This window comes from Diadema antillarum, unplaced genomic scaffold, assembly GCF_040938485.1.
Source record: "Diadema antillarum isolate AM-2024a unplaced genomic scaffold, OU_Dant_1.0 seq00000512_RagTag, whole genome shotgun sequence".
NCBI classification, from domain to species: domain Eukaryota; kingdom Metazoa; phylum Echinodermata; class Echinoidea; order Diadematoida; family Diadematidae; genus Diadema; species Diadema antillarum.
This window is the reverse complement of record NW_027271466.1, coordinates 51,062-74,614: the sequence shown is the minus strand read 5'-3', so window position 1 is coordinate 74,614 and position 23,553 is coordinate 51,062. Positions and strand designations below refer to the sequence as shown.

The following is a 23,553-nucleotide window of genomic DNA, read 5'->3' as shown; positions in this document are numbered from 1 at the left end:
CATTTTCTGTGAGTACATGATCACTGAAACTAAGTGTTGTGTGGGCAATGCTCAAGTCAGGAGGTTTCTCCACGCCAAATGACGTGCCTCGTAGAGTCTGGATAAAGATTACGAAGAATTCAGTCATGGCTGTCAGACTAAACAAATGGATAATTGTAATAATCTTGTCTTCTTTCCCTCTTCTTATTTCTTCGGAGGTGATGCGTAAGTACTTTCGAGTCTTTCACAAAGTTTTATCCATTGGTTTCTTCTTCAGCTTTATAGCGCTTTGCCAAGAACCAACATTTTTTGTTTTAGTACCATTCAGACCATAAACGCATAGAGATATTTAGCACACACACACACACACACACACAAAAATCTCAACGATTACCTCTTTGGAATACACAGTTCAGAAAATTTATCGATGCTCTAGTTGATTTTTTTTTTTAATGGAAGTCTCCAATGACATACTATTAATAGTTGTAAAGATGACAGAAACATTTTCTGGGAAAAAAAAAAGATATGTGTGGTTTATTTGTGGATTTTTCTTCTTTTTTGTCATGCTTGCTTCCCTGAGCTTACAGTATAAAAAAAAAGCAAATTCTTTATTTGCTTTGTGGATACATCAACGTGGATTCATTAATTGTATAGGCCTATCAAAAGGAGTCTCACATCATTTGAGAGAAAAAAAATGGTATATTCATCAAACCTTAAGTTTAAACTAACCAACTGATACTTGTGCCTTTTGTTCTGGTTTTCGGCACTGATTCTAGGTCACACAGTCAACTGTTCGAAAAATGTTACTACCATTTGGATGCAGGCAGATTCTGTAAATCACTTAGTAGCTGACAGGTGGGAAATAGAAGCAACTGATGGTCAGAGAATGGTCTTATGGCTGCAATCAACCAACAACCTGAACGTACGAGTTACCGCAGAGGATGAGATGTCAACCATAAAAAATGAAATTCAAGTGAGAAATTACATCAAATCTCCGCCGATCTTCTCACTTGGCCACAAGCTGAAACTTCGACTATATATACCTGATTTGGGGATACGACTACCCAGTGATAGTAAATGTCACGGCTTCATGTTTAAGAGGTAAGTTTCGTTTTAAATGTTGAAGACACAGTTCAAGTTGATTTCTGAGGTGAAATCACTCTCCATTTTCTTTTCAACGTTCCTTTCCGCTCTCTAGCTCTATTTGATATCTTGGGGCCACGAGTTATGAGATAAAAATGATGATGAATTTATAAGATTAGAAAGTTTCTCACAAAAGAATCAAAAAGACTTAGATGCAAATCCCTTTTCGTGTTCGTGAGAGATAGAACCGATTTGTTTTTTTTTTTAATTACATATTGTTCAGCTGTTGTTAAGCATACGAGAAACTTTTTGCGCTGACTGCAAAGATGTATATGAATACTCTTGTCAACATCAAACACAATGTTACTGACAATGACAAATTTCAATGTTGCGCATTAAATCTCTGTTATGAACCTGGTAATCCTGAAACGTCTCTTTATTTTGACTGAAAAGTAAGAATAAAGATGGGTGATGTATTTTGCATTGTTATCTACATATAGTGTGAAACACTTTGCATTGCATATCATAATGTGATATGCAATGCAAAGTGTTTCATAATCTCATAATATACCGATATACATATGAGTTTATGATATATCATAAACTCAAATATACCGGTACAGGGCAGAAGGCAAGAGGGCATATCTTTTTTTAAGACATAGTACTTCTGATCGTATGACATGGGAGCTACCTTGAGTTACTTTGTAGGCCACACTGCAGGTCTTGCAGTCACGGTGATGAGATTAGTAATGAAACAGTACAACTACTATTATAGATAAGAGTGTGGTATAGCATGGTTAAGGGAATCCCGTGGGACACGCTTAAAAATCCAGTTTGGAAAATTGCTCTTTGAAGCTGAGGAGTGTGGGAGCGTCATTAGCAATCTGTGGTAGTTCATTCCAGGGAAGTTTTGAAGAAACGAGAATCTCTCCTTAAGTACCCATGGTCCGTGCCGCCGAGAAGTTATGCACTTTGGGCTCCCAGGCCCCCCCCCCCCCCCCCCCTCCAGATCTCGGCCGTCGACCGCGCGATCGCGACGAAAATTGGCACACACATTGCCTATGATGTAATCTAAAATATCTTGAAGTTAATTTTTCAAAAAGTTATCATTTATGCTAAATTATGCTAATTTATGCATAATGATGCATGAAATCAGACTATTTGGTATAAATCACAAAATAAAGCTCAAAACAGGCACATTTTTTGTGTAATTTATATTCTTTTTAGTGTCCTTGGCAAATGTAAATTAAAAAAATTGTGATATCACAAGAAATTTGTAAGTATTTTATTGTTTTTTTGAATTTCTTATGTATTTCTGTGTTTTTTCGACTTTATGTTCTTCATTGTTTTTTCGATGAAATTTGTCCGCGACATCGCTCCGAACAAGAAAATATGTTATTCATTGATTATAATCAATAAAACACCAAAATAATCATGCTTTTATGAAATTTGCCTATAAGCACAGTTTGCATTGAAATTGTACTCGAATTCAAGTTTTTGAGCAATTTTTGGTCTGACATGCATGAACATATTTATGCGTAACTTGGGAATCGCGCGCCCGGGCGTCGCAAATTTGGTGTCAAAAGATGCGCGAGACTCGAAAGAAAAAAGTCATGAAACGTCGCGGCGAAAGCTTTTTGCGATTGCGATACATCGCGCGGAACGTCGGGGGGGGGGGCGCCTCGGAGCCCCCCCCCCCCCCCCACCGGCCTAGCTAGGGTTAAGTTAACCAATAAATTATCGTGATTTACTACAGCTTGTCAAGCTTCTTTCTTTCTCGTTGACAATGTTTGTCTATGTCGCTAAAGTTGTAAACAATTCTGCCTTGACACACTTTTCATTCAAATCAATTCACCGCAAAACCAAGAAAATAATCTTATTTCTTAGTAATTGTTTGTTTTTATTTTCATTTTGAGAGGGTTTGTGTGTGCGTGTGTGTTGTTGTTGTTGTTTTCGTTCGTTTTATTCCTTGTTGTGGTTGTTGTTGTTGTTGATGTTGTTGTTGTTGCTTTTGTTTTGTTTTTACTGATAAAAGGTTATTTTGTTGTAATATCGAATTAGATCTTCCGGCTATGCAGTTCGCTGACCAACGTTCTCCTCTCGAGGGGTATGTAGTACAGCAATCAACCACGGACAGCTTCGTTTGCAGTGACGGTTTTACTGACCAGGTTGCGGATTCGACCTGTAAAGAGCTTGGTTTCCCAACATTTCAAACTCATTCATCCTCAGTTTTACCTTCTTTCCTCAACGCGTCAAAGTGGATCAAGGCCAAAAATTGTCCTCAAAGTGAGTAATGTAGATTTTTTTTTAAATGTCCCTATAATTGTAGTTCTCAACGGAAGACTGTTTAAAGTGTGAATATATATATATATATATTTTTTTTTTTTTTACTCAAAATTAATAATACAGATAATGCGATCAGCATAGGAATCATTTCGCATTTTCAAATTTTGATTTTTTTTTTCAAAATATTTTTGAAGAGTGATTAAGAAACTCTCTCTCCAAACTGTGCATATATAAGCCTATACCTGTATGAAATTGTACCATTGCGCTTGTATATAGTCTACACAGCCCTCCTTCATATTCAACAAAAGAGTTATAAAATATGTGTTCAAATGGTATAGTAATGGCCCGTATTATAAATAATACGTATAATAGTCAACATCTCTACTTGATGTCTGTGCAATGTTTGTTCGCAGGCATTTTACAATATTTCTGATGGCATTACTGATTGACAGTTTTGTTACTCACCAGTCATACAACCAGATGAAGTTAAAATGGGTATCTTGGTAGTTTGAAAGACGTGTTACATTGTCATTTGCATGAATTTTATTTTTGCATGCTTGTTTATTCAACGCCTGTTAATGTATGAGGAAACGCTCATTAAGCCTCCCAAATTTACCGAAATGTATCTTCCTCTATGAAATATGCCGATTGTTAATGGATTAAGATTTACGAATTACAGGTTGTTTGACATTATTGATGAGACATTTTGTTGGGGTTCTTTGGTAACATTATTGTGAACATGCAACCTGTGAAAATCTGAAAATAAGAGAAAAACAAAGACAACAAATAGATCTGAAATTACTCCATCCAGAAGCAATTTCAAATATTTTGGACTTCAGACTATACTCAAATTATCCTATTAAATCGTATCGATGCAAATGCGGCTTATGAACTGTGTCAATCTTTTATGAACAATATTTTTGGCAACCTGTTTCTACAAGAGGCATGTCATGATATATTCAGACAAAGCTATTCTTCTATGGAGTGTTTTTTTTAAGGTAATTGGTAATCATGAATGCTTGATTGTAACATTAGATATTGATGGCTACAATGTAAATATGTTACTCTTGTTTTAAGTGAGCAATATCTTCTTCTGAATTATTGTGCTTCGGGGTGTTTAAACGTCCAGATTGTGATGATGATAACGCTTTTATAGGAATGGGAAAAGTAGCGTATTTCATAACCGAGAATACTAAATGCACTTTACAAATGAGGTGAAGTAAGCTAATTTTTGTAAAGAATACTTCATAAAGTCACATGAGAAATACGGGCACATGCTCTTCTTTTAAATATGACTTTTTTACATCGATTGCAGTGCTCTTATTGGATTCATGTCAACTTTGTTATGATGGGGTAAATATGTTGGGTAGTGCATCTCTTTTTGAAGCCATTTCCGCTTACTCGATCTCTGTTTTCTTTTTCTGTGAATGAAATTTCATTGGCCTCTTTAAACGAAGTCTAAACTAGCAGTCTATCACACATACACATTTATTCTGGAATAGTCTTTACTCGAACGTTGGTATCTTGTTTCACAGATTCGGGAAGTGCAGTGCACTGTTCGTGGACAAGTACCGAATGCACTTCTCATACAGCTGTAGAGCTCAAATGCAGAGGTAGGAAAGTCTATAATACGTAGTTTGACGATGAGTTCTAAATCCTTTCACTTGTTCTTTGGATATGATGTATCTAAATTTCTGGAAGAATGTACTGTGTTAAACTATATTTTGCGATCAGTAATGCGTTTACACGTACCTGTAGTTGATATATCACACGCACGCACACAAACACTCAGACAAACAAACACATATCAATTTTGTTGTTGTTTATGTTGTATCGATGCTCGTCCACCGGTTACTATAAGTTATCTGATACAAGTTTCAAGCTATCGTCTAAAAATTACACAAGATTGTAGCTGTAAGTATCGAAAGTTTATTATTTCTATCATCACACTGTCAAACATACTACCCTTCTGCCCATGGACAACATCATAGCAGTCTAATCAGTCTAAAACACTGCAGAAATAAACCAACTTTCAGATTGGTAGATTGTTACTTGTTTGATAAAAATCTCTGGTAAAGGCTGTACGCTGAGGATGGTTAAACTATTTGGTTGAAAGAATATTCATGTCAGTATTTCATCAAAAATCAACGGGCGTGCTGTATTTCTGTTATCCTGGAGCATCAATATGTCCTCTCACAGAACCAGGTTTTCTCGGATGCTACGTAAAACCATCGACCTCGTCGAGCAGTGATCCTTTTCAGGGAATACCAAAATATGACGTGGAGACCGAACTGGAGTGCGTCTCCATATGCCGAGTACGGACACGGAGACAAATCGGTGACATAGCAGTTATATACCAAAGAACCTGCCTTTGCGTGTCATCAGAGACACTCGTTACTATTTCTTCTCCTCTGGGTTACCGTTACATTCACGAATGGTCATCATGTCCAACCATGGCCGAACTGAATGTCAGATCCGGTGTATATAATGCATTTGATGGTGAGTGATGTTCAAGAATATCCCAGTCAAAAATTGTTAATATTTTGCTGTATAGACGACGGTCGTGTCGGATTGGTAGTTCTATAAGTGACATGACAGCAATCTATGATTGACCTGAGAGATACTAAAAGATTAAGAGCTGACTCCATTCACCATAAGTGAGATACAGAAAGGCACTGGAATTCATCTCACAAAGTGAAATTATAAGGTTATATTCTTACGTAAGGTGCTTCTTACCATAACTTTCAGATTGACTGTAATGATATCGAATGGGCGGGGGGATTACAGTGATAGAAATTCCGTCGCAGTTGTACACAAAAGTAAAAGTTGTAGCATTTGTTTTCATGTAATGCAAACATATCGACAGAGTTGAGCATATCACCACTTCACAACTCACCTTTTATTTTATTTATTCATTTTTTACAAAAATACATGTATTACCAAAGTGATTTTACTTTTCGATAAAGCTAGTGCAACATTTTAGTCCCTGGAAAGTGTCATTGTTACACGGGAATTGCACAACATATTGCAATATTTCTTATTTTGTTACTGATTTTCTGCCAAAAGGAACAAGTGAATGTAGTGAAAATTTGAGTGGAGAAAAAATTTTAGGACATGATGCAAGGGAATAATAATACAAACATTGCTCATAATTATTGCCTTGATTTGTAGTTTCCTATGGATTTTGCGACCAACTTGACATTGTCAAACACGGACAATGGAATTCCAGCGTCACATGGTTTGGTTCCATGGTAACTCTCACATGCGATGACGGTTACGTCATCAATGGTAACGCTACATTACAGTGTGTTGGACAACCTGGACGGTCGACTTACTTCCCAGTTTGGAACTCGTCGATACCATCTTGCGAAGTGGTCGAGAGTAAGACCTCAATTTTAAGAGCATCTTTGTGCAAATTGCTCTTTTCATTTTCCTATGCTTGTGACTGTCAGATGCAGTTCCTTAGTCCATATAGACGGTGAAGAAAAGGGTCTTTTATGATTTATTTTTAATTGGCAAATTTCGAACAAAAATATTATATTTCCTGGGAAGTCGAAGGAGCATCGACTTTCAATTTTAGATTTAAATTTAAACTCTAAACTCGCGCTTCCAGGATTCATGAAAAATGACAATTGCCTCAACATAAGTAAGTAACAAGTTACGAAATGAGCACTCAGCTCTTTTACATAAGCTTTATACCTTTATCATAAAGCCACTATTGTGACGTTTACATATTGTAGAGAGAGGGCTGCACATAGATAAAAACACCATAAACGATTAGTGCCACTTTTCTCAAACATTTTTTTCCGAGTGTTTGCCTAATCTTTCTTAATTCCCAGAATCCACACATTATTTTGGGGAGATTTCCCTTAAAAGCCATTGGAGTTGCAGACATTAGAAAAAGAAATGTGAAGCTTCGTCATTAACATAGAATCAACGAAGAAGTGTTGTCATCGTTGCAAGCCACTTCTGTAGTGACGTAATTTATCATATCGAAACCAGGAAGTCACTCTGCCCCTCTCACATTTGCATTGTCTTTCAACAAGAGATCAAATCGAGCACCAGGCCAACACAAACAGAAAACAGACAATGGAAAAAGACAAATGAAAATCAGCGATGTAGCGGAAAGGTTTTATCTTACCAGTGGCAAAACTTTCAGCTCTCAAGATTACCCGGCTGAATTTGTTATGTTACTTCATCTTGTCTCTCTCATGAAAATGGAGAATGTCAAATGCATGTTTTGCATAGTCTTCTTCATTTAGATTAGGAGGATTCACATGCAATCTTATTATATACAAACGAAAATAAGGATTGAAGACGGAAAAATGCTTTGAATATTTTGGAAGTCTTCTTCCAATTCAAAGTCATTGATTGACACAATCCTTCTAGATTCCAAATTCAGTTTCAATTTCATTTTTTTAATATTCCTCCAGATAATGATATGCAAAAATAAGGATTATAACAAATAATACACAAGTTACAAAATACAAAGTAGGCGAAACATTCCGACATGAAATAAAGCGTTATGATTAATTTAGAAGTATGCATGACTATGATCTGGCAAAGTAGGGGAAAAGGTATTATGATAATAGGGCTCAATAAAGACAAGCTGCGTAAAGTCGAAGGCCCTGGTTATAGGTACATGGATTTGTGGGTTACTGAGGACAATTTAGAGCAAAAAAGAAAGTAGGGAAATGTAAGAAATAAAACAAAACAAAGCAAAACGAAAACTTTTGTAATATATGACAAGACTCAGAGAAGGTAAATAATGAAACTGTAAATGATGCATTACTCCCTTTCCATGTCACGTTCGACAATTTCAGCGCCAAGGATGTTTTGCAATCATCCTGGTAACGTGTCTAACGGAGATTGGAACTCGACCGTGGCCATGGTGACGTCACTAGAATCTTCAGTAACTCTCATTTGCGATGATGGTTACGTCATCAATGGTAGTGCCACATTGCTATGTGTGACATCCAGTGACAGCAACCTACCAACCTGGAATGCATCAGTTCCAACTTGCCAGCCTGTGGAAACCGAGTCTCATGGTACGTGTTTACTTCTTTTAATTAAACCATGAAAGGCGAATACCGTGACAGCAGACTAATTATTTGCCATGATTTGCAACTGTCACTTTAACCAATAAGTCATACCAGTGGCGGATCCAGAGGGGGAACACCGGGCGCGTGCCCCCTCTTTATTTATTTATTTTTTGGTTAAAACAAAAGAAATAAAAAGAAAAAAGTGGGGGACACGTGCGCCCCCTCTCCTTTAATAATGTAAAGGCGCCTGTGCCTTCTACGGAATTTCTGGATCCGCCCCTGCATACTGTAATTGGCACGAGATGTTTACGCCAGTTTTTGTTTGCCCAAAGTGCTTCCTATAATCAATGTTCTATCATCTCCGCAGGTAAGGAGCCGAAATGTGATCACCCTGGTAACGGTTCGCACGGAAAATGGGATTCAAACAACACGCTGTTTAGATCCACGATAACGCTGACTTGTGATGAAGGTTTCGTCCTCAATGGAAGTGCAACGTTGCAATGTGTGGCGTCATCCAACGATAGTCTGTCGTCATACTTACTAGTTTGGAACGCATCGATCCCATCTTGCCAAGAAATTGAAGGTAAAAACTTAATGCTCAATTCTAGGCCTTCATCATTTACGCCTTCTTTGACTCGACAATCTCCGCACTTGCCATACACGTGGCAGTAACATTCATCGTTACGTAATTGTTCAACGTCAAATGTGAATATTTAACAAAGCCACTAACGAGTGAGCGCTGACTGCTTTAAAGGAGCAATCACAATACCGACGGGTTTTAATTCTCAGCTGAATGACAAGGCAGTGAAGATAAAGTGAACAAGGGAATTCAAGAATGAGAGTCAATTCTTTAGTTACGAAAGATCAAGAGGTTAATATAAACTGTGGACTTTGAATGTAACCAGTAATGGAGTGCTAACCGTGAATTACTGTCTCCAGCATGTTTAGTGAGGCGTAAGTGAATCTTCTTTACGCAAAGTGACACAAACAAGACAAGAGATATCGACACACACCCATTGCAAATATACAGTATCTATTGTAGTGATTCGTGCATAGATTGGAATTTTGGAAATAGAGGATCATTATAGGTTTATGAATATCTTAATGCAACTCCTGGTGATAAAAGTGATAATATATATACATATATATATATATATATATATATATATATATATATATTTGTGCGTGTGTGTGTGTCCCCTGTCGCCTTTCCAGGTAACGAGGTGGAATGTGAGCATCCTGGTATTGTGTCGCACGGAAAATGGGATTCAAACACCACCCAGCTTGGATCCATGGTAACACTAGACTGTGATGAAGGTTACGTTCTCAATGGTAATGCAACGTTGTCCTGTATGGCGTCAGCTAACAATGGTCATTCGACACCACAGCCACCATTTTGGAACGCATCTATCCCATCGTGTCAAGAAAGCAAAAGTAAATCCTCAATCTGACATCACTGATTAGTATACTGCACCACAGGAACTCCCCATATTACCATAGGCAGTAATGTACAATTGCAAAATATAGTGTCTTTATCTCGATCTTGGAGGCTAAAAACAATTTCCAATGAGAATATTGGGGGTTCTGGTTATTAAGAAAATTTCATACGGAAGGAGGTAACACGAGTAAACACGCATCCGACAGTCGCAGGTCTTCTCCCTCGGGTCAATTGAAGTGCCAGATATACTATTATTGCTGCAGTCAAGGGAATCAAACGTTTTAAGAATGGACGTCTTCAGTTATATCAATTCTGTCACTAAAGTTCATCTCCTGTACTTATACAACAAACATCGGAAAATACATTTTAGTGGTGTATGGGATCATAATTAATTTTACGAATTGCACCGGCAAGAATATTTTGCGTGATGCTTGTACCACATCGACATAATGTATTTTTGCACAAAGAGAGAAAAAAAAAAAAACAGATTCACATCCTTGAGGATCTTTATATTTTTTCACTTTCAGGCACAAAAAAGGGGGAGTGTAGGACTATCTGACTAGATGGAGTAGCAAATGTTCGTTTCATAGCGTGGTTATAGGCTCCACTAAATATAGGCCGCTGAATCGTGATATTTCTTCTCCTCTTCAGGCAATTTTCCTGTCCTGCTGATTTGGCTGATAGCTTCGTCTGTGGCTTTCATCACGCTGCTTCTGCTCATCATTGCGGCTTGGTGTCATCAAAGAAAAAAGTAAGTCTTTCAGTTTGTTCTGGTTTCAAATTATAACTTTAACGAAAAAATTCTAAACAGGATGGAGACCATGAAATTGCAATTTCTGAAAATATTTGAAGCAATTACATAATTATAAACTTTGTCTATGTTATATCTTGTTTTCTGATAAAACAACCTGTTGTTCTCGAGAGGGTTAGCTTCTCACTTGATTATTGCTCTGCGGTCAAGAATGAACTCTGCGATCTTTGTTCCTAATTAATTAGCCACTAATGTCATCCATCTCCTTCCCCAAGGGAAAAGAAAAGAACATTTAACCATCAAAATTGTTTTGTTTTGTTTTTTTCTCGATAGCCTTGGGAGAGCTTATAAACGAAGCATTTCATAGTCACTGGTTTATTTCAGTTTTATAGTATTATGTGTCTTGATGTCAACTCATTACAGATACAAACGCTCGCACGATCCTACTCAGATCGATGGTGACATGACTGGTATCCAACCTACAGGTCCTGTTAATCATGCTGCTAACACTACGTTCTCACTTTATACCATGATGCCTCCAGTCAGCCATGCCATAAGACCTGGAGAATACCCCGTGCCTGCACGAGAAGAAGACTCTGCATTTGATCAAGATCATATTTACCAAGATGCTGACGAGGTACGCAGAAATGTTGCCGAGATGCAGCGAATCTCGGATGGAGCCGTTTCTTCAGAACTGAGCAGGTATCACGGCTCGTCCACTGCACATCTTATGTTGGCAAATGAGCAATCATTTGGTAGTCAGTGCCTGATGGCAACATTGCCTCGAAAGCCACAGAGTGGAGTTGAGGGATGTGAATACGATAAACTTGATTCCACGGGTATCGGCAGTGTCACATCTTGTCGAGGGACTGCGACGAGGCAAGTCCGTCTGTTTGACGAAACAGAGTACAACTCGCTGGAATCTGCAAAGGGGCCTGCAAGCAATTGCATGAGCAAACGCGCAGAGTCCGCCAGCTGTGTGATGAAAACTTACCCCACAGAGGAGGAAAGGCCAATGAATTCCTCATTGAATGGACAATCTGGAGGAGCTCTTGAATGGAATGCCTCTTATGACAATAGTGAATACGTCAGCATCGATGAGGCGAACCCAACGGACGACGAGCGCAAACCGACCAAGTACCAACCGACGTCTGACTACACTTTAGTGGAAGATTCGACAGTAAACACCACGAGCTTCCCTTTCAGCACGGCTCATCACCATTCAATCCCCGATGAAGTCCTCTACGATGAAGTGGACTCAGGTAATCCCGATGACATCACTATCTGCCAGGCACTACAGTTTCTTTCTGCATTCGATTCGGATGACTACAGCCTGTTGAATTCTTTCCCAAACTCTCCACGACAAGATTATAACTGCGATGGCAAGGGCTGTGAGAGTGAAGACGAAATGACAACGACTTCTTCTGTCACAGCACGTAGGGGCGAGGAAATGTATGCCAAAGTGCATAAACAGGGAGGTGGAAGCTTTACTAGAAACAATTCCACTGACGGACATAAAGGCACCTCAGAAAACGAAAATGGCGTTGAGACTACACTTGCTGAACTCTATGCGAAGGTGGACAAGAGAGGAGGAAAGTTGTCAAATGAGGCTGGTTCTGTTCCAACATATATGGGCGAAGAACTGTATGCTGAAGTGAGTAAGCAGAGAGATCTACCTTCAAAGGGAAATGGTTTCATTGACGGACAGCAAGGCACTTCAGAAAACGAAAATGGCGCTGAAATTGCACTTACTGAACTCTATGCGAAGGTGGATAAGAGAGAAGAAAAGTTATCTAATGAGGCTGGTTCTGTGTCACCATTTAGAGGCGAGGAACTATATGCCGAAGTGAGTCAGAGAGATCTACCTTCAAAAGGGAACGGTTTTATTGACGGGCAACAAGGCACTTCAGATATCGAAAATGGCGTCGGAACTGCACTTGATGAACTCTATGCAAAGGTTGATAAGGGACAAGGAAATTTGTCAATTGGGGCTAGTTCTATGTCATCTTTTGGAGGCGAGGAACTGTATGCCAAAGTGAGTAAACAGAGAGATCGACATTCACAAGGAAATGGTTTCGGTGACGGGCAACAAGGCACCTCAGAAAACGAAAATGCGGCCGAAACTGCACTTGATGAACTGTATGCAAATGTGGATAAGAAGGAAGGAAACTTATCAATTGAGGCTAGTTCTGTGTCATCTTTTAGAGGCGAGGAACTTTACGCCGAAGTGAGTAAGCAGACTGCTGGAGCTCCAAAGGGAAACGGTCTCAATGACGGACACCAAGGCACCTCAGGCGGCCAAAATGACGCCAAAAATACACTTGCTGAACTCTACGCAAATATTGATGCGAAAGGATGAAATATCTAGTAGGCCTAAAGCCCTAACCCTGTCAAAAATTAATATTTTCCTTCCGTATTGTACACTGTAGTTATACAACTGATCGAGAGGGGCAGACTTGAGGCTTCTTCAAGAATTGGTTTCAGAATTAAATGTATTATAGGTATACACCCTCTCCGCACACACACTACACATTCACCATGCTCAATAATACACACCATAAAACCCGATGACAGAATATTAATCAAATAAAGTATAATGCACATGCTCACGGACATTGGCCCAATGCATGATGATGTAAATTCGCATTTGCGTTAAAAGGCATGACGTGAACACGTGGTACATGTAATCTAATCAGTATTGAAGTACATTCCTAAGAGACTGAATAACATACTTCATCATTATACATAGGGACGATAATGTATAGGGGCCTACACGTAAAACAGAAAAAAAATGACTATAATAAGCACTTACACTATTTATACTGTAGATGATTCACAAAATTAATGTCTCTTTGAGTACACAGCTGATTCAATAAACTTATATAATTCTAGTGACATGAAACAAAGATAACCTTGTTGAAAAGAAGAAAAGAAACGAAATTATGTACCCAGGAACTTAAATGTAAATACATAATCATATATATATATTTCTTTTTCATTTTGTACCGTATACATGCATATACTGTACGTGAGCATGTAAAAAGCTGGAAAGATGACTTTCAATATGCTTCCTTGAGACCATTGCTAAATGGATAAACCAGTAATCTTGGACAGACATGTGAGAAGAGAGAGAGAGAGAGAGAGAGAGAGAGAGAGATTGAGATAGGGGTGGGACGGGGAGAGGAGATCTGAAAATCAAATGGAAAAAAAAAACCGAAACGCTTTTCCGTCTCTGAAGTAAAAGTTGCGCTGGACTTTCTGGTAATTTGTATGTCGTTATCGGTCATTTTTTTATAGTTTCATCGTTTCCAACATCTTTATCTCCTTTGTTGTTATCGTCAGTCATTATAACATTTATCATGTAGAATTCTGACTATTTCTTTCTGGTTTCGTGAAATATGATGTGTTCATCCAAAAACTGTACACTGGTAAACAAATATCACGAGTGTGATACCGAAAGTAGAATTAAGAGACTGTAAATTGTGGTATAAAGAAGAGATTGAAAAGTTTGTCTCACAGCTTGTTTTTATAAGAGCTACACATTCTTTGCTCTACAGACCTGAAACACAGACTGATATGATTATTATTATACTAACAATACAATTTATCACCTTTAGCATGGGGCCACAATGACATATTGTGAGCATACAACTTGCTTTTTGCTATCTGGATAAATATAGATAATCCCATGCTGTGATATCAATACATTATACGGTATAGAATACTTCATGTATAATTGCACTTTGTCTGATTTTCTTTTGATATTATTTTTTGGTATGATATTCATTCAATGTTGAATATAACGAGTTGCAACGAGATTATTCACAAACAAGCAGTCTTAAATTTTATGATCTTCCCATTGTTCAAAGTGTTTTTTTCTCTTTATAGAATCCTCGTCTCCCCTCCCCCCCCCCCCCCGCATCTCTTTTCCCCTTCTTACATTACAAGTTTTCAAGTTGCCGTTTACCTCTCGTCCAATATGATTTTCTTTCCAAATCACCTTCCGTGATTTGCCAATCTTGTTTTTCCTTGTGATGCAACTTTGCCCACGCTGGCACAAAATAGTAATGATAACAATAATAATAATAATAATGATAATAATAACAAAAAATAATAATAAAATCAATAATGATAATAATGATTGTCATCTTCATTGCAGGCGTTGCTGCTCCTTTGCATGTTAAAAAACAACGCATTTTCATCCAGGTAAATCTTACGCGAATTCAGTTAAACAGTATGTGTGTGTGTGTGTGTGTGTGTGTGTGTGTGAGACGGAAGGAAAACTTGTAGTATAGACGTTGCAGTGGTGTTCAGTCTTGCCTTTGTTCCCCGAGCTTTCGGCTATTTCACTAGCCTTTTTCAAGGGCTTGATGAGACATAACATAAAAGCAAAATAGCAACCAATTTGCATGCATTTGAACAGAAATAGAAATAGAAATAGTAATAACAAGAAGCCAATCAAAATGCAAATGCCCCCACGCCACATCACCCCTCACACTTCACTGCCCCCGCATTACATGTACGAACCCCTCACACTCACCCTCCGGACACCACACACACCACACACAAGCAAATCCCCACGCCCCAAAGGTAACTAATGTGCTTTAATTTATGTTGGTTTATGTATTACCGTTGGTATTACCTATACTAAACTACTACTACAACTGTATTTTTTCACTGCAAGTGTATGTGATAATACTACCTTTCCGTTGGAGCGAATGTAATATTGCTGCCCATGTTTCTTTTGCTTTGTTTTTTGTTTTTGTTTTTGTTCTGTTGTTTGCCTTATTCTGTTGAAATGTATGCGAATTGGTGTCACTGCCTACATTCCGTTTGATTGGCTTCTTGTTATTACTATTTCTATTTCTATTTCTGTTCAAATGCATGCAAATTGGTTGCTATTTTGCTTTTATGTTGTGTCTCATCAAGCCCTTGAAAAAGGCTAGTGAAATAGCCGAAAGCTCGGGGAATAAAGGCAAGACTGAACACCACTGCAACGTCTATACTGCAAGTTTTCCTTCCGTCTCACATATACCAATGATGCAGTACCCACCACGTACGAGGCCAAGCCCGCTTCACATTATATATATATATATATATATATATATATATATATACAGGGGAAACTCGATATAACGAACACTGCTATAACGAGATATCGGTTATAACGAGGAAATTTTCTCGGTCCCAAATTTCCTTCCACACAAGTCTATGTAAAATGCTACTCTTATAGCGAGATCGGCTATAACGAAATAACTGCTATAACGAGATGAATTTTGTGACTTCCAAACAAAGAAAAACATAGTAAATCAAACCTGCTATAGCGAGGTAAAGCAAAATGCCTTCGGTAAAGCTTTACTTCGCCTGTGCTATCATCTTCCGAGATTGTAAAGCTTGATGCGCCAAAAACTGTCTTGTACACACATAATCATTTTCTTCAGTGCACCAACTAGCACTGCATGTTGTAGTAGTAGTACGTGTGAAGTGTGTGTGCACGCACACTGATACATGCAGAAAAATGTGGTGGGACGGCCATATGTATACATGACATCATCGTGACGTTTAGCAGGTGTGAGGCACTCTGATGCTGTGATTGGCCTTCTACTTAGGGAATTCCCCGTCTTCACACACACGCAGTCATAATGTACAGAATGTGTCACATACACACACAGCATTGTGCAGACCATATTCAAGCTTTCCACACAACACACACCCATACGATATAACCACATACCAATCCACAGACGATCTTGATACAATCGCAAGCTATATAAATTTACAAATTCAAACATCTACATTTAATAAGAAACACATTCTTGATATTGGATTTCCTTGGCGAAAAACATCTTCTTACCCATAAAGGCGAGTAATTCCCTCACACACAATATCAAGTTATCAGTATTGATTGAAATATGATGGGTAGTCCCACATGTACAAATTAATGTCTTTATTTTATGCCTTCTTTTATGCCTACTGATATAACGAGATATCGGCTATAACGAGGAAAATGACTCGGTCCCGACCATCTCGTTATATCGAGTTTCCACTGTATATACATATATACACACATACATGTATACACACACATGTATACTTGTATATATATATATATATATATATATATATACATACATATATACACGTATATATACATACATATTATATACGTATAAACACATTTGTAGATAGCCTCTAATTCTCCGTGCAACCTCTAAGCATTTCAAAGTTTGCATTACACAACTTCATGAAACTCAGAACAAACGAGACAAATCGACATGACACAGATCTTAAGATCTATTACGTAAAGGAAGCTTTTATGGGACAGCCATTGCATCACACTGTGGTTGTATTTCACGTTTCGCAAATTTCACATTGACATCATTCTCATCACAGTATACCCTAATGATTACACTTGCATTATTGCTTTGAGTTTTACAGTGCAGTCTAAAATACAGCCACTTGCCAATCTCAAGGTGGTTCATAGCCTTTAGGTAAATACAGAAGATTATTTCAATTCATCCTATACACAGCATGCGACTGCCTTGAACCTTTTTCCAGCGTACTTGCTTTATTTGTGTTGCATGCTACATTCGCTTTAATACCCCTGTGAAGACTGCCGATTGGGTATAGTTTTTTCCTGGGCCGTTCGCTGACAGTATCCAAAGAGTTTATGGTCCAAGGATAATGGTTTGAATATCTAGCGAGAGTGGAGAGATGAGACGCTCTCTTCACAACACGAGGCCGAGTTGAACTGAGAATCTTGATTTTAATAATCGAATGCGAAATCTTGTTAGCATTGTACATTTATAGAAGTTCTACTGTATAAATTCACGATTTGTTTTATACAACATCCCGGATAATAACCGCTGATACCGGGGGTGGCCAAACCACGGCCAAGGTATACCATCAATTAACCATTTATCACGGCACAACTATCAACAAAATAATGAAAAAGAGCGAATTTGATGAAAGTATGTGTGTCTTTGACTCTCATAGGCCTACAAGTTTACGCTGACATGCTCGACAGCGAAGGGTACATTTTTAGCGAATAATAATAGGACAACTTTATCGGATGAACAGTGGACGGACTTGGTAACAACATATAACTTGTACTAGTAGCCACAGCACCGAATGCGAGCTCATCATGAAAGGTAAGATATTTTGAGGAACACTGTTAGACACAATGTATTAAAGGGACTGTACAGTACTGGTTTAGGTGGGGATCCATGTTTTGAACATTCATAAGTGATATAATGAGAAACCTCTAATGAAATATGAAAGGGCATGTAATTTTAAGAAGGATTCAACATTTGTTTGATGGAAATTTGTTTTCAAATGGCAGAGATATAAAAAAAAAAGTGATAATAATCAAAGGTGACAGGCCACGCCTTTCATTAGGATGTCTTTGTTTCACCTTGTTTTTGGATATCTCGGCCATTTTAAAACCGATTTTCATCAAATAAAGTTTTGATACCCATTAGAATTGCATGCTCTCTGACATCTCATAGAGTGGTTTCTGAATATCTCGCAAAACGTTAAAAGCTAAATCCTCACCTCAACCAGAACTGTACACACCCTTTAACAACCTATACCTAGAACTACATGCAACGCTTTGCAATAATTATTGACTTGTAATAGGACTATAACACCAGACGACACAGAGTTGCCCCTCTCTCAAAAGCGAGAGTTATAGCCCAACAAAAATTTAGACATGACAGCTCAAATTACGTATAACCACTAAGCGCTTAGACACATCAGTTCGTCACATATTATATTCTAAATCATACACGCATGTTGCGTCGCACCTAACATAGGGGAATTACTGGAGTTCAAACGCAACGACAACATGACAAGCTTCCATCAGTATTATGAAGAAGTTTTGATGAGTGGTTAATACGCATTGCAGACCAGAAGTTTTACAACTATAATAAACTACAGATAAAAGTTGCAATTACAACATGGATTACTAAAATGTGGCCAGTTGATTGGTTGATACCTATCTGTTGACCACGATAACTACCCATGCTGTATCAAGATGATCAATTATTTTAGATGGAACGGGCTCACATAAAACAAATATAAAAAAAAAACATATAAAATGTCACTGGACTTGGGACTTTCGTCAAATACTGGCCAAGGTTACAGGTATTGGAATGAGCAGGAATGTTCATCTCCTATAATACATGTACATATCATTTTTATTATTTTGAATTGTCTACCTGAGCTGCTTATTATTCTTTGTTAAAGTCACATTTAACGTGTTCATCGGCCCATGTGGCCTTGACCATATCGGCGGGAAAGTCTGGAAAATGTTTCGCAAATGCTGTCAGGATTTCGTCTGGAGACCGGAAATACGACTTTTGAACATGCCCCTTTTCGATCTCTTGCAGAAGGGTGGCGTCCTTGATGCAGACTAGGCGGCGATTGGGCCATGTCATGCAGCGGGGGCTTGACAGGTAGGGAGGTGACGGCAGCACGGTGGTGTAAATCCGCGTCATGACGGCGTCGAAGTAGGATATTTTCTTTGGCTCTTTGTAGTGGATGTAAATGAAAGAATACCAGCCGTCCTTGACACGGTCCGGCCATAGGGCTGCCCTCGGGTCGGTGTCGGCGTGATGCTGGCGGATGATAAGGTCCCCATCGCGGACGAATCTGTAGCGGAGAAATGAATCGTGGTACTCGGGAGACTCGCGCTCGAAATCACACGGGACGGCTGTGAACGTCGGGTAGCCGCTGCCGACGTCGACCATGTGCATACTGCCCTCGGAAGTGAGATTATGCGCCATAATGATGACGTGGCTATCTGCGAAGCTGATGTCACATGTAACAAGGGTCACGTTGTATCCCAAGGTTTGCATGAAAACATAGAAGAAGACATTATGGACGTAGCAGAGTCCGCCTATTTTGGCGAAGACGTCTTTCTTTATCTCTTCAAAGGAAGGCAGGTGCCGCTGCTGCTGAGGCACAGCGATCGCGCTGACCGACTGGAAAGGTATGTGTTGCTTCCAGGCGTCTATCAGGTCCTGAAGGAAAGTTGGACGATCAGCTTTGAGCCTACTCTCCGGTGACGTCACATCCAAGACGTCACTAATGAACCAAAGAGCTTCTTCCATTGTCATCTCTGCGTTATCCGACATCTTTGGGAACTTTGTAGGAGCTTCCTGAGAGATATTTACCCACCTGGAATGCACAGTCGCGCCAATAAAGAACCTTTATTACAAAGTAATCACAGTCTTGCGGTTATGAGGAAAATACATGCGTAAAAAAGGATATCAATAATGACAAAAGGCCTATCTTGCTCAAAGTAACGAAGGGAGTGCGTTAGAGAATTAATACAACTCTCAGCGGTTTGTCATTAGGCACTGCAGTGGCCTACACCAAAGAACGGTCACGCTCGTTATCATAATGCCGCCACTTACTCTAACAACATGACCATGAAAGTTTCAACTTTAGAGCGCTGCCGAAGACAGAGATCTAAACAACGACAATTCTTGATTCTCGCCAGTCAAATGGCTATCTACAGCTGTACTGATAATTGCCACGTTTCCTTAAAGCATTTGCTTCGCGTTTCCGGAAGACGATGATGAACGTGACAATTAAGTTTCTATACGGTGCTATCCCCTTGAAACATGTCAAAACTCATTTCTGTCACATAACAAAACAAAAAAAAAAGAAAAAAAATGTTAAAGGCACTCGAGCAAGCTTTTGCCTTTCTTCACTCCAGCATTTATTTTGATACATCATACGACCACAAATTTCACTTGGGTCTCCTGTTTGTAAATTTGAAGGAGCCATCTAATGGAGCCATCCTCGAAACGCTGTTTACACAATTTGAACTTCAAGCAACACATGACTATTTGAACTTCATCGACCAAAGCACTTTATAGATACTCCAACATAATTTGGAAACGTTTGACTCATTTAATTTTTCGTGAAACTAAATACAGAAGGCACTGTCCAACCCTGTTGTTGGGGCGAGTATAGCCAATGAAAGAATCATACCTGAAATCAAAGTGCAGTCGATTCTACGACGTATTTCTTATTTCAGACTGTTTATCAACTGGTTTAACTAAGTTGGACTCATCTCACGAGTTGAAATAGTATTCCTCATCAGGACCGTACCGCAAAATGAATGACTTCAGACGCATTCACAACTCCCTGACCCTCCATCTGCCAGATGCCCTTTTCCAAAGAGGCGGGCTTACCCTCATGCCCGTTTCATTATTTTTGTTTTGCTTTTCCCCATGTTGTTTCCTTCTTTTTCTCAAGGGAAGATAAGGAACAAGTACAATGCACTATTCAAATAGGGTTGACACAGAAGAAAAAGAAATTCCCAAAGAGGAACCCGATTTCCGAAGTCGCGACGACGGCTGCATAATATTCACTGATGGCAGCGCTGACATGATTTTTGGTAGTGACAGCTTCTTCCATTGCAGGGATCAGGGTCATTTATAGTTCGCGTATATTGCATCAGCTTATCGCGATCACGGGCAGTCAAGAAAAATAGAGGCAGTATTAAAATGCACAAAGTTTTATGGTAGGTACACTCTTGACCCTCCTTATCATCCGCAAATACTTACTGTTTGTATGGACCCTACAAGCACAGATTATCATGTCTCGGGTTTTTAATAGATCACACATAGACCTGTATATGCAACATGTCTATCATCATGTAAGTTGACAGGGTAAAAGAAATTGCTGAAAATCTGATGAATATTTCCCTTCTATATACAGTGATGCACAGCTGTATACCTTTTGTCCCCAACTGCAGGTGCCTATGTATGTAGCCGTAATGTATAGCAAGACTCGAGATGAGTTAATTAATGCGTGCGATAATATGTGTGTCTGTGATAGATTTTATCACCACCCGTTCATGGACATTGCTCTCGACTAACAAACTTGCGATCTCACTTCTATAGGTCTAACAATGATTAACATTGCCTTTATATCCATTTACCAGCGTATCCATAGCCTCCGAATATTGTATCTTCGAGGTGCATTGTATATGATAGCCCTGTTATAGTTTTTCCTTGATGTGCAAAGAGATAATGATACTTGAAATCAAAACCAAAACAAACATGTGCATGCAAGTTCTCTCAAATATTTTGTAGTAACTCGGATGCATGAGTTGCAGTCGAAAAAAAAAATGTAAAGGCGCATCATAACAGTTTGCGATTAATGCTCATGTGTTATCAACAGTAAAGTCACTGAAGCCTGAAATCATTCCAGAAGAAAGGATATCAGCTGTCGCTCATTGCTCATAAGGATATGCTATTCCGTATAAAATGAAATGCATAGAAAATGTCTGAGTTGTACTAGTACGTTCTGCATCAGTCAATGGATGTAAGAAGGATCCAGTCCCCCGAGCATGAGAATGGCGTGTGCAAACATATCGTAGGATGAAAGTTATGTGTGACTTCTTAACCCTGAAAAGCTTATCTTTGAACCTGATTCTGTGCATGTCAGAATTGGGTCTTTTAGTCTGACACTGGCTCAGAATATTATGGCACAATTAAGAAATAACATACAGTTACAATTAACTCTACAGAGAGCCTAAGTATATGGGGGAAAAAATCAAGAATCAAGAATTGTATTCGGGCAAGAGAGCCGAAAGATGTGACTTCTCTGTAGATGATCGGCCAGGAAGAATGGACCAGACTTCCATGGCATGGAGGTTTGCAAGAAGCTGTATGATACAGCTGCCCATCGCGACTACGAGCAGTGGAGGAAAACAGAGGCAGTAACACTTGTAGTTTTAGGGTCAATGTAGACCCTTATATACCCCTGATTATCTGCAAATAATATAGGGCCTACTGTTGGAAATAGTCTTAGTATGAACTATATATACGCCTCTGATTGTTTTGATATATCATACTATAAGCAGATCCCACAACTTTTCTGCCTTCATAAAAACGGAACAAGATGACAAGTGTGCATGGAAGTTGTACGTGGAAATTTGATGAAAATTTTTCTTGGAAAGTTTTCCTTCCAGGTGTAATAACGAGCCCCAAAGTAGCTTATACACATATTCAGTTGGGGGGGGGGGGGGTTCAAGACTGAATAAAATAATGGGTGATTTTGAGCCTGGATCACTTCCTCCCCCCCCCCCCCCCACCCCTCCATTGGTCACCAATTCTGTACCGCATGCGCGTTCCGGATTTTTGTAGGGGCTAAAAGCGGCCCCAGAGAAAATCCTGAAAAGTTGTAGGGGGGGGGGGGGGGAGGGGCGTATCTTTTCCCGAATAAGACAAATCAAGGTTATTTTTCAATTTCCCATAAATGGTAAAATAGGGTCTCGAATTTTACGAAATAGTTGTTCCAATTCTCCTGTACAACCCGCTACGATGTTTTTGCTGCAAAGCATTGCTGGGCTGGCCTTCTTTTCGCAGGACATTATCATAAACTTCATTATACCCGCGGTCCCTACCACGTAGGACGTCACTTGCGTCATGCTGCTTTAATGAAAGAAAAAAAAAAGAAAAACTGTGATATAAGGAGGGCAAATTTTGCTGGCCCCTTTCCAAAAGTCCGTGATTGGGTCACTATCCTAACACATGTACAACTGTATCGTCATCCCTAACCTAGTAACGATCTCTCAGAATCTGTTGGAACAAACATAAATTTTCACATTTTTCAAAAGCGGCCAGCAATATTGGGGATGTACTGAACTTGAGGCAAGGTTTAAGTTGGGGGGGGGGGGGTGGTGGTGGTGGTGGACATTCGGTAGAGGAACGCTTCTCTAGCTCTTCAACTTCCATATTACGGTACCAGTTGTATGACCTCGCTCTGGCACGCAGGTGCAGTCACAGATCCAGAGCAAGCTGTTTGTACAGACGCCAAGTTGACGCACAGACTCTTCGATACCGGAGCCTTCGACCTCCACCATACCACCACACCACCCTCCCCTCCTCGTCCGATACCCAGCGTTGCGCGCAGTTATCGTCAGCACTGCACGCCCAATCAAAAAGTGACGA

The 23,553-nt window shown here is 39.2% G+C and overlaps 2 protein-coding genes and 1 long non-coding RNA gene across 3 annotated transcripts; 2 read left to right on the top strand and 1 right to left on the bottom strand.

Moving 5' to 3' along the window:
* Positions 1-23: 23 nt before the first annotated feature.
* Positions 24-5,841, top strand: LOC139734120 (uncharacterized). The gene is made up of 5 exons (XR_011711135.1): positions 24-204; positions 756-1,080; positions 3,124-3,348; positions 4,884-4,961; positions 5,548-5,841. It is a non-coding gene; the product is annotated as an uncharacterized lncRNA (long non-coding RNA).
* Positions 5,842-7,683: 1,842 nt separating this feature from the next.
* On the top strand, positions 7,684-13,504 carry LOC139734119 (uncharacterized). Its single transcript, XM_071644936.1, has 5 exons — positions 7,684-8,396; positions 8,758-8,973; positions 9,606-9,824; positions 10,480-10,579; positions 11,003-13,504. The coding sequence occupies exons 1-5, from the start codon at positions 8,129-8,131 to the stop codon at positions 12,936-12,938; spliced, it is 2,739 nt and encodes a 912-aa protein (XP_071501037.1). The 5' UTR covers positions 7,684-8,128; the 3' UTR covers positions 12,939-13,504.
* A 5,306-nt stretch (positions 13,505-18,810) lies between these two features.
* Positions 18,811-19,857, bottom strand: LOC139734154 (uncharacterized). Its single transcript, XM_071644959.1, has one exon. The coding sequence runs from the start codon at positions 19,714-19,716 to the stop codon at positions 18,811-18,813; it is 906 nt and encodes a 301-aa protein (XP_071501060.1). The 5' UTR covers positions 19,717-19,857.
* Positions 19,858-23,553: the final 3,696 nt, after the last annotated feature.

What these genes read in the sequence shown, in the direction of transcription:
- LOC139734119 (XM_071644936.1), top strand. Translation starts at nt 8,129, where the DNA reads ATGATGCATTACTCCCTTTCCATGTCACGTTCGACAATTTCAGCGCCA. An exon ending in TGTGGAAACCGAGTCTCATG is followed by an intron (nt 8,397 to 8,757) that starts GTACGTGTTTAC and finishes TCATCTCCGCAG; the next exon opens with GTAAGGAGCCGAAATGTGAT. An exon ending in ATCTTGCCAAGAAATTGAAG is followed by an intron (nt 8,974 to 9,605) that starts GTAAAAACTTAA and finishes TCGCCTTTCCAG; the next exon opens with GTAACGAGGTGGAATGTGAG.
- LOC139734154 (XM_071644959.1), bottom strand. Translation starts at nt 19,716, where the DNA reads ATGTCGGATAACGCAGAGATGACAATGGAAGAAGCTCTTTGGTTCATT.